This window comes from Mytilus edulis, chromosome 7 (genome assembly GCF_963676685.1).
Source record: "Mytilus edulis chromosome 7, xbMytEdul2.2, whole genome shotgun sequence".
Taxonomy (NCBI): Eukaryota; Metazoa; Mollusca; class Bivalvia; order Mytilida; family Mytilidae; genus Mytilus; species Mytilus edulis.
Window position 1 is genome coordinate 55,974,148 of NC_092350.1, and position 19,110 is coordinate 55,993,257.

Consider the following 19,110-nt stretch of genomic DNA (forward strand, 5'->3'; position numbering starts at 1 on the left):
AAGTTGATAATTCCAAGATCAAAGTTGACAATTAAAAAAAGGATGGCCCTAATACGCCTCCATACTTATCATGCTTATACGCTTCCGTAGTGAAATAAACATTAATTGAATTCATCTCTATTAACCAAGGTTAAATTGTAATGACAATTGAATTCCTATTGTCTCCCCTTGCACAGAAAAATATTGTCTAATGTCAAGAACTCTATTTATATGTCTTTTACAATCCAATTAATATATATTTCAATTATAGTAATAAATTAAATTATTCTTCATATTTCTAATTCTAATTATTTTAGAAATAAAAACATACCTCCAATTCTAACACAATTGACAACGTTTTGTTATTTTAAGATTATTGCAAGTATCATTTAATAGACAAATCTGAGACTGCCGTTCACATTGGTTAAAAATTGCTGGTCTTTATTTCTGCGCTGCTCATAACAAATTTTCGTTTTTTTCATGTTGTTCAATATTTATATTTTATTTTTTAAATATCTGATACACATGGGGATACTGTTTATAATCATAACTATGCTGTACTTTTACCATCATTTATAAATCCAAAGAGGACAGACGTACTGTTTCTAGTTGTTACTGTGACAAAAGTAACCACGTGTTAAATTCCAATTATTTAGCTTTTAATCATATAAAAAAAATCATCGATCAAAATTGATCAATAATAAATAAGCATCGAGTATATAAGGGGACATCCTTGATGTAAAGTTTGCATACTGTTTAGAGTTTATTGGAACGTATGCACATGTTGAATATGGTTTTCAAGACAGAACAGATGTTTGAAATTCTACTTCTATTTTTCTTGACTTCTAAAGCTGGTGGTAAGTTTTTATTATACATTTATTTCTCTTTTCAAAGTTCATATAAATGCCTTGTCACAAATCATTTTAATATAGTGTCATTTCGTATCAAACTTTTTTTAACACTACATGCAACTACTACCAAAAGTATAAAAAAGCCTTAAAAAGGATGAAAGAAATTACAACTTGTGGACACCAAAGAAATAACCGTAAATTAAATGTTACATATATTTTATTTGTCTTTTCTTTGATTTTATGAACATTTATTTTTGTCACTGAAGCCATATCTTTCGTTTTGATATTCTGGGTTTTTGTTGTCCTTAAATTTTAAGTATCTTGTTGATTGTTGCTTCAGTTCCCTTCTAAATTCTACTTAGTTCAAAATTGAAGAACATAAGGGGATCAGGTATGATAGTCCCTTATGTGACGCTATCCACCGACAATAAATGGACAAGATCGAAATAACTGCATATCAGAGTACTTAGTTACAAATGAAGAAATTTCATATTGTTTAGTACGCAAAAGAAAAAAAAAAAAAAAAAAAAAACACCCATAAAATCGTAGATGACAAAATGATAAATAATTCAAAAGGTAAAACCATCGACAAGAAATGTTCTAAACAATACACAAAACAAAATAAAATGATGACATATATCAACCAACGTCACAAGATTGATTGCAGGCTCCTTGCTAAGGACAAGCATAGGAACACTATGACAGGGTTAAACATGTGTGTGAGTGTTTTCGTAATAGCACAACTGGAAAATGCGTTCCAAATGGTCAGAATCCGTACATTAGTTTAAATCTTAAAACAAAATTGTTTATTTAGGTTTGAACTAGCTTTCAGTAACGGCGGGTACTCTTAGATCGATAGTTTGTGTCTTTTTGTTAATTTCTTTTTGTGCTTCATGTCGATCTGATGATGAGTAAAAATCTTTCCAACTGAGTTTTAACGTTTGTTCTACTGTTGTGATATTATTAAATGGTATATGTTAAGGGAATGTTCCGCGCCGATGAAAACATGTTAAACCCAACCACATTATTATGTTTCTGTCGCAAGTCAGGAGCATGTAATGTATTTCAATATTTGTTGTTGATTTTCATTTATTGTATTTGCATAAATTTAGAATTTTCCTAAATTACTGTGACCCCAATTATGTTAAAGTTTACAATATTTTTAGTCCACATTCCCAGAGACATAACGTATATTCATGGGAGCAAGGACAAGGTATTAGGCAAAGGAGAGATCAGTTTAAAGTTAAATAAATTATTGACATGTGATTGTACCATTGAAAAAACCTAAATAAAACAAAATATGAATTGAATAATCAAATGATCAGCTAGTCTTATTGCCAACCAATTTAAGTGGATATTAGAAAAAGCAGCAACTTATTTATCGATAGTAAAAAGATACCAGATTGGATATGTAGTTGCTGCATTGTTTTTATACCTCTCTATGTACATGATACATTTACGAAGTATTTACGATAATTATGATATAATGTATGTTTATATATTGAAGGTGTACAGATAACTACCAATGTATCAACAACAAAGGTTGATGGTGATGTTAATGCATTTAGTACAGCTGATATCATGGACTACACTATTGACATAAATAGGTATAACATTGACCTTAGTGGAATAACGTCGTTAGTGTTTAAAATAAAGGCATGCAATAATGCACATGTCCTTCTGTCAAGTTCTGGTGTCAGAAACTCATTAGAACCATTGTATGAGATTAATATTGGTTATATTAATATCTTGTCGTTCATTGTCTACCGCACAAACGATTCGCTCCATCCTGAAAGCCGCAAATATGAACACTTTGACACCCGGTATATACTGAACTGCACTGTTTATATACCATTCTGGATTAGTTGGGCGGGTGGAGAAATTAGATTAGGAACTGGTGTTGTTGTTGGTGAACACGTTTTGGGAAATTTGACAAATACAGATCATTTTGAAGTGAGAAGTATTGGAGTATATACAGACAGAGGCATAATAGGAAATTGGACAATACAACTTGAAGGTAATTTCAAAATTTGTATTCCATTTGCTATATTTTTATCTTGTCTCAATTCATAAAATGCATATGAGGTTTATAATATATATTTTTCATGGATGAGAAAAAACGTTTGCATATGTTTTTCTTTTCGATTTAAAGAGTTTCTGTCCAAATTTGATTTTCATGTTTTGTTCTTGTCCGTTTAAAAGTACATCAATTTACTTTACGCATCTTTACATTGTATCTGAATGTTAAGAGTAAACGGACATGTATTACATTTTCCTTTCCATCTTTGTGGATTGATCAGTTTTAATATATCATTCCAATAATTTATTTTTCGCATCAAAAATTGAAAACCCGACAGTTGCACATAACATTAAATAATACATGCTTACAATTTTGATACCTGCATTCTGAATTCAGTGGAGGAGCTATATTCTCACGACAACCAATATGGCATTATGAAAATATACCCAAAAAAAATGTTTTTGTTAAAAAATACTCATAAAATGTTAGATGAACATCTTTTGTTTAATTAAAATAAATAAATGATATTGATTTTTGAAACGTATACCAGTTTTCTATATACATACACATTCTCTTTATGTTTTATATTCACAAATTCGTTATATATAAGAATTAGATAACTTACTCATACTCGTAGGGTAAACTTAATGAGATATTTCTAAAATTTATTTTAAATGTTTGCTTTTTCATAACCGATTTCTTTTTCATAACTTCTATTTTCTTTTTTTGAATCATTGTTATCGAACGGTTTTTTTTTTGGCATCCAAGGCGGCGAACGGTAATATGAATGTGCTCACCAAAACATACAAGCAAAAAAAAAAATAGCATTTCTGTGCATTGTTTGAAATTTTATTACATATCAATAGACAAGTTGGACGTAGATAATTAGTGCTGTGCTTTATTGTACACTTTTTATTTGCGATAGATTACGCGAGGTGACGAAAATCAATGAAAAGGTAAAGTTTTGCTCGGAGCGTGTTTTATTGTTAGAACTTATTTGTTTTAATTTCAAAGACTTTTTAGGGGACAGGAAATCGTTTTGTGAGGTCTGATTGGATTGATTTTTTGATAGACGGGATATATGAGATTTGTTTGCAGTACATCTGTTTTGTACTAACTTGGGTATGTCAAAAATACAATTGAACATTTTTCGTCGAAATCCTAAAAATAGTCATAACAATTCGAACTATTCAGACTTTGATACTATAACTTTCCTGATAGATTATTCTATGAAACTACAAGTCCATATTCTTACTATAGATATCTATATTTAATATGGCAATGATAGTACCTTGAATATATGTACAAAATACTTTTTTTTGGTTTTTGATACTAATTATAATTCGAGAATCATTCATGAATATCTACATGGGCAAAAGAAAAAAAAATCGTAATAAATGTATTTAAAACGAAATGTGTCTATTCATATTTACTTGCCTAAAATTTCAAAAGATGCAATTCGATAATTTTGTTCAAAGGACATTGAACTTCACAAATAAGGACTCATTCTGTTAAACTAACTCCTGAAACAAAATTGAGACTGTATTTAACACCACTGTAAAGCAATAATTGCATTCAGCCTAGGAGAATTTTTTTTATGATAGATAGTGAAATATATGACTTAAAACAATGCTATGCAGGCAGAACTAGCTCTAGATTACCATTATTTGTCAATAATTGCATTAGTATTTCACCTTCCGAACGACAACCTTTTTAAGGCTTACATGTATCTATATTCAAATATATGGTGTTCCAAAGATATTATATAGACATATTTATAGCACATATTAAGAATACAATAATCAGCTTTAAAAAAACAGATGATAAATATAAATTGTCCTGTTATAATGAAGAAAATAATGAGCTTTAATCCTTGGCCCAAACTTTTTGTGAAATAATAATAAAAAAAAGGGGGGGATTTTAACCAGCGACATATCTGTTCTTTCGTTCATACTCGTTTGCTTTCTTCCATATATTACTGATATATTCTATATTTCCAAATCAGTTGATTAGATATTCGATATATATTATGGTGACCTGTCATTGTCAATAGGTGATCCAGTTAAATTACGTTCTGCTCGATCGATTTCCGTGAAAAAATGTTGCCCATGTATGAAGAAATTTAATTGAAGGTCTGTGCTTTTATCGCATTATTTTATAAAAATGCTTGAATCTTTTCCTAAGATATTTGGTAGTATCATAAAAAGTTGAGAATCTATTTTGATTTGTTTCTATCTTAAATTGTTTCTTTCAAATAAAAGTTGCTTCTAAAGTTGTCTCATGATTTATATATGTAATTCTGTAAAAAAAAAAAAAAATGATTATATTTAAAACTGTTGCGTCGTATCATACGGAGTTATATATAGAGGGTTTATACCTATTTGGTAGATGAATCTAAATTTTGGGAACGGGGGATTGATTTTTATGCCCCACCTACGATCCCTACGATAGTAGAGGGGCATTATGTTTTCTGGTCTATGCGTCCGTCCGTCCGTCCTTCCGTCCTTCCGTCTCTCCGTTCGTTCGTTCGTTCAGGTTAAAGTTTTTGGTCAAGGTAGTTTATGATGAAGTTGAAGTCCAATCAACTTCAAACTTAGTACACATGTTCACTATGATATGATCTTTCTAATTTAATTGCCAAATTATACTTTTGACCCCAATTTTACGGTCCACTGAACATAGAAAATGATAGTGCAAGTTTCAGGTTAAAGTTTTTAGTATAATATATAAATATAAATTTGTTTATTAAAGTGTCACATATTGATTGCCATAAAACATATACAACAATTATAATATTTACACATAAAACAATCAATATCCAGCCATAAATACTGACTTATGAGACACTAACATTATAAAACTTTATACAATTACTGATAAATAGTTAAAACAACTAAACATTACTCATTAAAATTGTTTCTTATAATTATAAAATTTTCCTATATCGTAGTTCTTATAATTATAAAATTTTCCTATATCGTAGTTCTTATACTTGTTAAATTTTCTTATATCAAAGTTTTTAAAAACAAATAAAAAAAATCTGAATATATAATAATTTCTTGACTATGATTAAAATTGACGTATACAATGTAATATAAAGCTTAAAAATTATTGCCTGTATTAAAATTTTCTACTGGTAAAAATATTTACGTTAAAAAACAGTTGTAAATTCTGATTAAAATAAATTTGTTATGAAAATAATTTTCTTCGAATAAAAAACTTATGTAACATTTTACACAAATAGTGTTGGATACTTGAACAGTTCATGATTTTAGTCAAGGTAGTTTTTGATTTAGTTGAAGTCCAATCAACTTCAAACTTAGTACACATGTTCCCTATGATATGATCTTTCTAATTTAATTGCCAAATTATACTTTTGACCCCAATTTCACGGTCCACTGAACATAGAAAATGATAGTGCAAGTTTCAGGTTAAAGTTTTTGGTCAAGGTAGTTTTTGATTTAGTTGAAGTCCAATCAACTTGTTCCTTAGGTTATGATCTTTCTAATTTAAATGCCAAATTATATGTTTTATACCAATTTCACGGTCCATTGAACATAGAAAATGATAATGGGAGTGGGGCATTCGTGTACTATGGACACATTCTTGTTTATTGATTTTTCTTTCGATTAGTTGATTCAGAGTAATGTTCTAGTAAATCTGAATTCATTTCCTCCAAACTTTATTTCATTGTGGGAATTAAGAAATGAAGCACCATTTTGATTTATTTATCGGTTTGTCATTTAGCTACACTAGTATCAACTAAATGTTTGCCCATATCATTAAAGCTCATCAAAATGTTGCATACTTCAGATAAGGGAATTTGTAATTTATTTGTAACACCCTGTAAATTCTTGTTATATTATATTTTAAAGGCAATACACACACTTGATTAGTATGATAAACTAGTGCCAGAACGTTCGTCCGTTACTAGTACGTTCCTCCATTCGTTCGTCCGTCGATATATCGAATGACAACTTTTGTTCGTTTTTAGCAACTTTAAAACTACTTTGCAATTGTCAAATAAAGCTGCCCTTTTATTTGTTTTATTTTGATTTTGTCGTTCGGAACATTGACACATAAGTTTAAAGTAAGTGTTCACAAACTGTTCACTAAATCCAGTATTCCTTTTATTTCCAATCTTTACATGTGTGGTATTTGAAAAAAAAATATTCTCCTTTTGCATTTTCTTTTAATTTATTTCACGATTTGTTGTTTAAGAAATACGGATTTTAACTGCATTTTAAGGAAATCTTTCACAAATCGCGACCTGACTCCAGTATGTGTGAATTAATTTCATCCAAACTTTATTTCATTTTGGGTATAAAAAATGAAGCACTATTTTGATTTATTTGTCGATTTGTCATTCAGCTACACTAGTAACAACTAAAATTTGCCCCTATCAGTAACAGCTCATCAAAACGTTGCAAAATTCTGGTAGGGGACATTGTTATACATATGCAACACCCTGAAAATCCTTGCTATATTGTAACAAATCAAGGGTTTATATAACTCTTTTTAACTCATCCAGGAGGAATCGTTTAACTCAACGGCAGTGTGAAGAAACAAATTTGTAATCAACGAGTTACGTGACAATAATAAATTTTTCAGCAATATTTTGACTTGTTATTTCAATAACAACAGATACACATTCAGCATCCAACAGATAACACAATACAACTGGTGGTCAATAAAAAAGGTAGTTGACGGTTCAAAGGATTGATCCAGACTGCTATATTATTTTGTAGGCTCCTATTAACGTATTTGTGCACTAACGATGACGTAAAGAAAACGTCAAATCATGCAATCAAAAGCAACGTTTCTTACGTCTTTTGGTTAGTAACGTTTAGAAAGACATACAGATTGTGTTAATCTTCAATAAAGAAACGTTATTAAGTTGTCCTTATTTTACCATTGTTGTCCGAGTTGTATTTCAAAGCAAATAAAACTAAGTTTACATTTCTATATGTTCTATTATAAATATAGACAATGTTAATGAAAAGGGAGGTACAAATAAATACTAAATTTCTTAGCATTGATTTATATAATAGTTCTTGAAAAACTGGTCATTATCGTGATATATGGACTGCCTACAGGACAGTGGTATTGACTAAGATAGTGATAATGACTGAGCCGATGGCGAGGTCATTATCGCTGTCGCAGTTAATACCACTGTCCTACGGGCAGTCCCTGTATCACGATAATGACCAGTTTTTCAAGAACTATTATGTTTATTTCATTGAGAAACCATGTTTTGGTAAATTCTCATAAATTCAAAATGCTTAAAGCAAACTCGAGTAGTTATACGATTTCTATGGCAAGAGTGAATACCAGTCGTAGTAATACTGCCATTCTTTTAGTGCTATTTTTTAGTATATAAATATTTAATCAAATTCTCTATAATTTTATAATTAACGAACACATATAGTAAACAATTCAACAACTTAAATATAATATTGAAAACAGGAAAATGTTTTATAAAAGGGACATCTCCCTAAACAGAGAGGCCATGCTCCACCGGTCATTAACAGATAAACCACGCCCCAACGGTCATTATCAGACGGAAACCACGCCCCAACGGTTATTATCATGTCAAAAGTTCGTTAACGACCGGTTTTCTGGTCCGTTTTGTTCTGTTAATGACCGATTGAATGTATTACTGAAAAATAATGAATGTCTAGTGGCCTCTATTTATCCAATAGGAGAAGCTTATTCTTTACCGATATGAAATAAAAGGTATTAACTTGAACAAACAATGATATTGAGATCGCAAAGTGGGAGTACAGAACGGTTTCACTAGTACTGCGGATGTAAACAAGTAGAATCACTATTTAACACGATAATTAAAGTATTTTATAGGTAACCATTACCAAGATATACATATAAACCGGCCGATATCGTTTGCAAAGTAAAAATTGTTTAAATCCTGAGTATGAAAGTCAATGCATTTATCAGTTTTTGGGCACACCCGAGAAGTCGACCCCACCCAGCAATATTCAAATAAATATATGTTTATATAGAATTAAAAACACGTTAAATAATGACTATAAATTTATTACTTTGGGATTTCATAAGGCATATTTCGTTAATAGTGACAAACAAAAGGTTTAAACATGCTACACAGAAGAACAAGTGGTCAGTATGCTGGAGTTTCTTATCGACAACATATTTGTTGAGTTTGGAGGTAAACTTTTCCAACAAATTGTCGGCATTCCTATGGGAACAAACTGTGCGCCTCTTCTTGTCGACCTCTTCTTATTTTCATAAGAATCGGAATTCCTTCAGACACTTTGTCAAAAACAAGAGGATCAAAGAAGCCAGATTATTTAATTTCACTTTCAGATATATTGATGATGTTCTTTCCATAAACAATCCGAACATTTCTGATTGGGTTCCATTAATATATCCCCCAGAACTAGAAATTAAAGAAACAACAGACACGGCTTCCTCCGCCTCTTTTTTAGACTGATATCTCGAATTTGACTTACACAGTCATCTCAGTACCAGAATCTATGACAAACGAGACGATTTTAATTTTGAAATTACAAATTTCCCACACCTTAGTAGCAATATACCAATTTCGCCTGCATATGCGATATTCAAGAGCTTACAACTCCTACTCAGACTTTGTAAAACGTCATCAGAGTCTGAGTAGAAAGTTGATGAACCAGGGTAATGTCAAAGAACGTCTCGTCCTTTTTCTACAAAAGTTCATCGGAAGGTACCAAGACCTTGTTGATAAATATTCCGTGTCAACTTCAAAAATAATAAATGATGGTCTTGATGTATAGATTCTGCGTACTGATGTTGTTTATCATCTTAACAACGTGTTTTATTGTTCTTTCATATCTCTTTGTTCTATTATTAATATTACTTTTGCTGTTGGATTGTTTTATGTGATATCCGTTTGACGTGGCTCGGTACTTAAACATCCCGTCGATGTGTTTGTATTATCTTTCATTTTTGGCTGGTGTGTTTTGTATTTGCGACTTTTTGTATTTCTTTGGTTCTTATAACGTGATTCTGTACTTTAAAAAGATCCCGTCAGTATGATATTGTTCTATTGCATGTCAATATAATATATTTCTATTATGAATTACAAAATACGTTGAACCACAAACGTCAAAATTATCCATTCGCGTATTAATTAACTATTTGTGGATTCTTATAAATTCTATATAACTTTTGGACTATTTCAAATTTTGGTCTATTTCTGAAATTGTTTCTTGCATACTTTTGATTTTTTAACCCTGTATGCTAACATTGCCTATTTGAAATTTTAAAATTGTTTATATATACATTAAACGACAAATTTATGTGACGTATAAAAATTTCTGACGTCAGACACGTGAATCAATGAATGTGTTTATAGATAGATGTTTTTGTGTTCTGTTAAACTGTTCCTTTTAAAATTGTTACACAATGATGACTGCTGTACCCATATTTTGACTATTTTATTTGTTATGTTTGTTTAGCTCACGCATCATTGTAAATATAACGAAATTTGATGAGACTGTCATCAACGTGAGAGGGTTTGCGCTATAAAACCAGGTTTAATCCACCATTTCCTACATTTGAAAATGCCTGTACCAAGTCAGGAATATGACAGTTCTTGTCCATTCGTTTTTTATGTGTTTTGTTATTTGATTTTGCCATGTGATTATGAACTTTCCGATTAGATTTTCCTCTAAGTTCAGTATTTTTGTGTTTTTACTTTTTTTAAATATCATATACACACATGATAATATACCTTTTTTTTTACATAATTCTTGGATTTTGTATATACGATTCAATTCTTGCGAAATAACCAATGTATTCTTTGGAATTACAATTTCAATATGAACAATAAAGGTATATCGTGCGCTGTTTGCTCAGTTTTATTATATTTGTTATAACCACATGAATGTCAATTTTTGAAACAGTCTTGTAATAAGTGCATGTATAGCTAAGTATATACTATTTTCATCGTTGTTTTTTTCTATAGACTTTGATTGGCCTTTATATACTTATAGAATATGCTTCAACAGCGCATAAGAAAAATATAATTAAAAAATCTTTTCTTTATTGATTCATATTTTAGTATGTACATAAGAATACCGTACTAGTTTGTGTACAATTTTGTGGATAGAACTTAACAGATATGAAGCAAAACAATTTAAAACAGTGTCATTACTCCTTTATCTCCTGTCTTTGATAAATGCAAAAAATAAAGCTTATGAATGACATAACAGTAATATTATAACCTCATATTTTTTGACAAAATCGCGTGATCACTTGACAATAACATATGCAGTTAAACATTATTTTATAGAAGTATGAAACTGCACACGACTTTGTAGTGCGTAACATTTATGTTTAATTTAAATGAATTCGTAACCAGTTACCTTCGTAATGTTTCGAGAAGAAAACGTCTCCACATGCTATAGGATTTTGAATAATGCTTTCGAATAAATAAATAAAACAAATTTTGATTCAGTTTCAGACAAATTTAGTGGATATTTTGACAGCTGTAGTATGGATAATACCAAGTCTGACATGGTTGTTGTCGGTGACATTACATGTTCAGAAATGAGATGTGCTACAAGCTGTGGAATGTCAAAGACTTGTATGGGTTATAATTTCAACAGCGCCATGAACAGGTTTGTGTTGTCAAAAACACTTCTTTACGCTTACACATTTATTTGTTTAGTTTGGTTACACATATTATGTTTTAAATGACATTTATTTGTTTGGTTTGGTTACACATATTATGTTTTAAATGACATTTATTTGTTTAGTTTGGTTACACATATTATGTTTTAAATGACATTTATTTGTTTGGTTTGGTTACACATATTATGTTTTAAATGACATTTATTTGTTTGGTTTGGTTACACATAATATGTTTTAAATGACATTTATTTGTTTAGTTTGGTTACACATATTATGTTTTAAATGACATTTATTTGTTTAGTTTGGTTACGCATATTATGTTTTAAATGACATTAATTTGTTTAGTTTGGTTACACATATTATGTTTTAAATGACATTTATTTGTTTAGTTTGGTTACACATATTATGTTTTAAATGACATTTATTTGTTTAGTTTGGTTACACATATTATGTTTTAAATGACATTTATTTGTTAGTTTGGTAACACATATTATGTTTTAAATGACATTTATTTGTTTAGTTGGGTTACACATATTGTTTTTTAAGCCATTTATTAAGTTTGGTTACAAATAAATCCGGAATTTGGAATGTATGAAAAATTACTAATGTCATACTAGTCGTTTGCTATACGTTTGTAAAACCTTGACTTACGATATTTGAAGTAAGAAAACCGTTCTTTTGGTCTTTAATATAGAAAACAAAAGGCACACTTAAAAGAAGACAAGAAAAAATAAATGTTTATTCGATGACACATTTATAAAGGATATTCAATAGTGTCACAGTGGTACAAAAAGGTGACAATTAGAGATGATTATGATAAGGAAATGCATACAGTAAGGTATCTTGTAAGGATGTTGTGTAATCAATAATTTATAAATTTTTTACTATATAAGTCGGACGAGCATTTGTTAATGAAACAAATAAGCTAAAAATATATATTCCTAGGACATGGAGCCCCTCTCTAGATATTTGATTTTTAAAATATGCAAGAAAAGGCTGACTCGGACTTTTACTTATATTTGTATTGGTACTATTTGGGTCTCAAATCAAAAGAAAAAAAATCTTAAATCTAATATCAGCTTTAATTTTGGTTAATGAACTTAGATGAGCTATTAAGTCTTATATGAAAAGATAAATGGGTGTTATGGGGAAAAATTGTATTGTATGGAAAAAATACCAAGGAGTCCAAAATACATATATACAGTAAATTTGTTACTGAAAATATTGTTAACAAGGCTCATTTTAGTTTTTTGTGTATTGAAAACACCTCATTTTGTGTTGAATAAGGTGACTACATTCGTATAGTTTTTTTTTGTTTGCATGATTGTTTGTTTTTAACTTGATTAAGATTTTAACACAATGTTGACCTCTAAATAAAAAAATAAGCTACAAATATTGATAAGGCATGGAGCTCCTTTTCAAGAAATTTTAATGTTAAAATATGACAGGAAAAAGTTGACTCGGAGTTTTACCTTATATTTGTTTTTGGTAATATTTTGGTCTCAAATCAAAAGAAAAGAAAAGAAATTTAGAATCAGCGTTAATTTTGGTTAATGAACTCATATGAGCTATTAATTCTTATATGAACGGATAAATGGGTGTTATTTGGCAAAATATTTCACCTTGTATTTATTGTTGGAAAAAAAAGGAGTCCAAAAATGTGACACAAATTCCCAAGTACATATATGCAGAAAATTTGTTACTTAAAATTTTGTTTACAAAACTCATAACAAGTTTTCTGTGTATTCAAAGCACCCTATTTAGGTATTCGTTAAGGCGACTGCATGCGTATAATTTTATTTTCTTTGGTGGCATAATTATTTGTTTTATGGTGATTTAAGATTATATCACATGTTGACCTCTAAATAGTTTTTTTTACATTAATACCTTTTATGTCTGTGCTCACACATTGTTGTCAAAATAATTGAATTATATGCGACTATCATACAAGTGACAGTTTCACTACTTTAAAAGCAGATTTAATCTACTATGTGATACATAAGTAACTACCTAAGTCAGGAATACCATAGTTGTTTTCGTTGTCAAAATAATTGAATTATATGCTACTATCATACAAGTTAGAGTTTTACAACTTTAAAAGCAGATTTAATCTGCTATGTGATACATATGTTACTACCTAAGTCAGGAATATCATAGTTGTTTTCCATTCGTATGAAGTGTTTGAGTTTTGAATTTACCATTTGATAAAGACTTTCCGTTTTGAATCTTTCTTGCTTTTAGTTTACTTGTTATTAAAATCAAAGTTTAAAAGCAGTCATTTTATACATTTTAGATGTGAACTACTCTGGTTTGGATCAGACGTTGTGACAGACAAACCACATCACATTGAAGCCGGATGGAGATTCTACAGTAAATGTTTCAATGGGAAAATTGACTGTCTTGGGTGTTATTTTTAGATGACTAATTGAAAGAAAACAGTTCTTGATAAGGATATCATTTGAAAACAATTCTTTAGTGATTTATTATTGGCAATTTAAAAACAGATGTAAATTAGCGATGATCGAATATAGTGAATCTATTTTGCAAAAAACAACAAAAAAGTTATTTTTATATGCAACTTCACAAATCGAGATCGAGTGGTAAGACAGGGTAAGCAGCTCCAGGTACTTATTTTACTTAAATCCTTGCTGCAAAATATTTTGCGTGAAGGGCATAACCCTTTCAGTGAAACCAACATAATGTAAATATGTATGCTCATATATCGATTTACAATTGAGATACGTCAATATCACACGGTGGAGTGTTTCTGCTAAGGAATGAGAGTTAACAATGGGTAGGCTGAAATTATCACAATGTCACAGATCTATTTGAAGTATTCCTTCTGTGTCAATATTAAGAAAAGAGATCCAAACATTCTTATATAAGTAGTATCATTAGTTTTAACTTCACTTAGATTTATGAGATCCTAAAACAAATTGTTATGTCGGTAATTGAGTGACAGGATATAATCAATATATCGGTAAGTGAAATGTCAAAAAAGTTGAACATTGTTCTCTTCCTTTCATTTTTTTATTAATATATATTAAAGACTCTGACTCCTCTTCAACTGAGTTTTACTGTGCGTATTGTTGTGCGTTTGTTTTTTCTATATTGACTAGATATATAGAGGGAGGGTTGAGATCTCAATAAAAATGTTTAACCCCGCCGCAATTTTGCTCCTGTCCCAAGTCAGGAGCCTCTGGCCTTTGTTAGTCTTGTTTGTGTATAATTCTGAGTTAAGTATGACGTCCATTATCACGGAACTAGTATTCATATTTGTTTAGGATCCAGCTGAAGGACCCCTCCGGGTGCGAGAGTTTCTATCTACATTGTACACCCATTGGAAGCCTTCGGCTGTTGTCTGTTCTATGGTAGGGTTGTTGTCACTTTAACACATTCCCCATTTCCATTCTCAATTTTAATTCTATTTTATATTACTACAACCAGTATGAGTGAACTCTAAGTAACCTTTTTGATACAGGTTTTTGGTTGAATATCAACCATCAAACATAACAAATTTGTTGTCAAATATAACGTCGAACTTAAGGGATCAGTATTGAAATTTAACATGTTTAACAATAATAATAACCAAAGTTTGATATTTTCGATTTCTTTTTCAAACACATGAAACAGTTAAGTGGGGAAATGTGTTGATTCAATTGCTCTTATATGGTTATAAAAATTATCAAGACAAAATTCATATACATTATTACTCATGCAAAAAAACATTTTTAGTACAAAGCATATCAAAAAAAAAAAATATTTAAAGAATCTTTACAAATTCGATGTGAATTAAAAACATTAAAAAAATGCTCATTTCAAAATTTATCATTTTACTGCAATTCATTTTGTTTGAAAAATGGTTTACAGCAGACATTTGTAAGGCGATAACGATTTAACTTGTTGCGTTTGATGAAAAGAATATTGCAGAAGTTGAATCTTAATTAATGGAGGGTCCCCTTAAAATCGTAATTTTTCTCTCAAAATGTGTCCTGTTATTGATAAGTTCAATACTGATACATTTTTACAGTTGGTTCCGTAACCCTAAATGTTTTATCATATGTAAATATTTCTTTATATGTCATTGTATGTTGTGCGTCCAAAAATCATTAATGATTTTACCTACATGCGGAACGACCGATTTTTTTTAATAGAACTGCAAAATAATAAATAAAAATTTAAGTCGAGTGACTTGGTCTTTTTTAGTTTGACATTTTATTTGAGCTACATTACAAACAGCTAGGGAAAATGCTGTGGACATAAATGTCATGTAATGAATTTTTTTTTAACAAAAATATCATATCGGGGGAGGGGGGAAGCTTTTGATTGTTAAGAAAAGTTCAAGATTCAAACAACATCGAATACTTTACAAACAAAACATTTTGTTATGAGCATGTAACATAAAATAGTCATTTTGTTTTTTGCATTTTTAAAATATTGTTTTATTTTTCATTAATGTATTAATTCAGATGAGTGTATACTACTTATCATAGTACATAACATATTATAATAAGAACCTATATTACATATTCAGTGTGAATTCAAAACATTTAAAAAAAATCTCAATTACATCAATTTTCTTTTTACTGAAAATCTATTTTTCTTAAAGATGTTCTTATGTAGACATTTGTCCTTTAGATAAACATGATACAAGCATTAAAAGCTATTCTCTTCGAAGATTTGTGTTTTCATAGTATGATGGTAGATCTAGCCTACAAGCATAAATGATTTCAAACTGCGTTATACAGTTTTTGATGTACGATGCATAATTTCATTGACATATGCATATTTCATGCAAATTTCCAAAGATTATGATATATTCCCTTATGTTCTTATTCACTTGTTCAAACAAACATAAAGTATTTATGTGCACATCGCTACTTAATTTCTTAAACCTTCTTCAAACCCAAACTGTATATTATATCATGTTGGTATGAAATAAAGAAACACATTTTTGAGTTTGTCCAGCACGGTGACCATGTCCATTTTATTTAACATTTATTTGTACAAACTTCATCATCAATAATTTCCATTGTCCACCAAAACATTGGAGTGACTGAATGCTATTACGTAACGTCCACTAAATAAAAAAAAATGGTACACTGGCCTTACAGAATATCTAAAAATTAACAAATATCATAATTAGTACACATCCAATTAATCTCTGAACTACGTATATATAACAATTCTACACTACTATAAATATATCTACACTGTAGTAGTAATCAACGTGGTCACCGCCTAACCTCGATAACTGTAAAAACGTGCTCCTTTTCTTATATACTACCCGCGAAATCAAAACCGGTTCTTACAATAGGTATTACGCGTCTAAAAATAACTAAGCGAAGAACACATAAATATATAAACTTGCATAATGATATAGCTTAATTGATCTCTATAATTAAAAATAAAATTGGTTGAATGTTATGGAACACCTGTATCACAATTGACCATGTGTATGTTTCATATTCTGTGACCACATTAAAAGGTTAAAGTTTATTAAATTTTAATAACTTTCTTAAACTATACTGGATTAGTACCAAACTTGGTCAAAAGCATGTATATGATCAAAAGCTTGTATCTAGAAAGACATTTTGTTAATATTTTTTACCAGTTTTTTTCGTATTCTACTTATAAATGGACTTTCCCTCAAGTTAACATTACAAACAGACTGCAACTAAAGGTTTTTAAACATTTATTAGATTAATAAACTATCCTAGATTTTAACCAAACTTGGACAGAAGCTTCTTACAATCAAAAGATATTTTGAGAGGGAATTTTTGTTTTCCTCGTTTCTGTTGAGCCTGCGATTAACAGCAAAAGAAGGCAAGACACTGGGTTCTGTGGAACCCTTACATATTTGTATTTGAATTTTTGCTTCGAAATAAGCCAATTAGTATTTTCACTTTCGATGTCAGTATGCAAACATTGTCGTGTGTCGGCTGTTGTTGTGGTTTTTTTTGGTACATGCACATTGAGGTATTTCCTTGAAAAGCCCTATTGATTTTGTTCTGATTATTTTTTTCCCCGCCACTTTTGCTTCTGAAATTTTTCAACATGCCGTCAAGTTATTAGGCAAATGCAATTGTTGCGCTTTATAAACTCACCAATTTCAACAGGATATGTTTCCATTTGGGAGTTATCTCCCCGTTTACTGTTTTTCTTGATATAGCTTTTGTTCTTAAATTTTATTTCAAGTAAACCTGCATAATAACCATACACTTTAAGTTACAATGGATCATTTTTAACCGGATGAGACATTTTGTTTAGATGAAGTAGGAAATTATTTTATGATTTTAAAGCTTTATCCGGATATTTTTTTTCAATAGTATGTATATACATATGAATATAAATAGTTTTAACACCCCCCCCCCCAAAAAAAAATAAAAATAAAAAAGGTTAGTTGACATTACAATGTATAACGGGTAAGACCATTTAGCTTGCAACGTTGCATGTTTAAAATATTGAAGGAGTCGAGAAATAATTAATAAAGGGTCCCTTTAAATCGTAATATTTTTCTAACATTGTGTTCTGTTTTGATAGGTTAAATACTTTACTTTTATACTACTGATTCCTTAACAGCCATTGTTTTCCATTTGTTTTCTATTTTTTTAGATGTATATAACACCTCATTATATGTTAACCTACAAATGTAAATATTTCTTTATATATGTCATGGTATGTTGTGCATCTAAACAATATTAAGTTAATAGTTTTATCCTACATCCGGAACGATCGATTTTTTCAATAGTACTTCAAAATATTAAATCGATATTTAAGTCAAGTGACCTGGTCTTTTTATTTGGATATTTTTATGTGGGCTACATTACAAACAGCTAGGGAAAATGTTGTGGAAATTAATGTCATGTAATAAATTTTAAACATTTTTAAACAACATATGAGAAAATAAGGTTTTGATTGTTAAGAAAAGTTCAAGATTCTATGAGCATCGTATGCTTTCAAACAAAAACATTCTGTTATGAGCATTAATCATAAAATATTCTTTATAGTTTGCATCTATAAGATAAATTGTATATTGTTTTTTATTTAATGTATTAATTCAAATGCGTGTATACTCCTTATCATCTTATTAGATGTGTTAGTTGTAGCTTTACATTTTTGTTTCCATAAATATGTAATTGTGCATAAATTCTTTTTGATGTTATATGTGCTAATAAAGGAAATTTTGGCTTAAAAATATTTTTCCGTCATATTGACTTATCCATCCGAAATTTTATTGGTCACCATCTTTATAGTAGCATATATAATAGATTGTCAATACCTCCTTGAAATGTGTTCAACCATGTCGTCTTCTCATGAAAATTTTGTACATAGTGAGCAATAAAACAGTAAATATTTGCTCTGGTGGTTTAGGATTATATCTCTTTGTTTTGTCGGACCATATCAGCCATGAAAGAGTGGTTAAAGATACCAGAGAGACCTTCAAACCCATAAGTCGAAAATAAACTGACAACACCATGCCTAAAAAAGAAAACGGACATACAGAAAAACAATAGTACACAACATACAACATAGAAAACTAAAGACTGAGAAACACAAACCCCACGAAAAACTAGGGTGATCTCATGTGATTTATAGTTCTTAGGG

The 19,110-nt window shown here is 29.8% G+C and overlaps 1 protein-coding gene across 1 annotated transcript; it reads left to right on the top strand.

The window, feature by feature from the left end:
• The first annotated feature begins 544 nt into the window (after window positions 1-544).
• On the top strand, window positions 545-18,700 carry LOC139481815 (uncharacterized). The gene is made up of 4 exons (XM_071265326.1): window positions 545-836; window positions 2,338-2,847; window positions 11,327-11,489; window positions 13,796-18,700. The coding sequence occupies exons 1-4, from the start codon at window positions 755-757 to the stop codon at window positions 13,917-13,919; spliced, it is 879 nt and encodes a 292-aa protein (XP_071121427.1). The 5' UTR covers window positions 545-754; the 3' UTR covers window positions 13,920-18,700.
• The last annotated feature ends 410 nt before the right edge of the window (window positions 18,701-19,110 follow it).

What these genes read in the sequence shown, in the direction of transcription:
- LOC139481815 (XM_071265326.1), top strand. Translation starts at nt 755, where the DNA reads ATGCACATGTTGAATATGGTTTTCAAGACAGAACAGATGTTTGAAATT. An exon ending in CTTGACTTCTAAAGCTGGTG is followed by an intron (nt 837 to 2,337) that starts GTAAGTTTTTAT and finishes TATATATTGAAG; the next exon opens with GTGTACAGATAACTACCAAT. An exon ending in TTCAACAGCGCCATGAACAG is followed by an intron (nt 11,490 to 13,795) that starts GTTTGTGTTGTC and finishes TATACATTTTAG; the next exon opens with ATGTGAACTACTCTGGTTTG.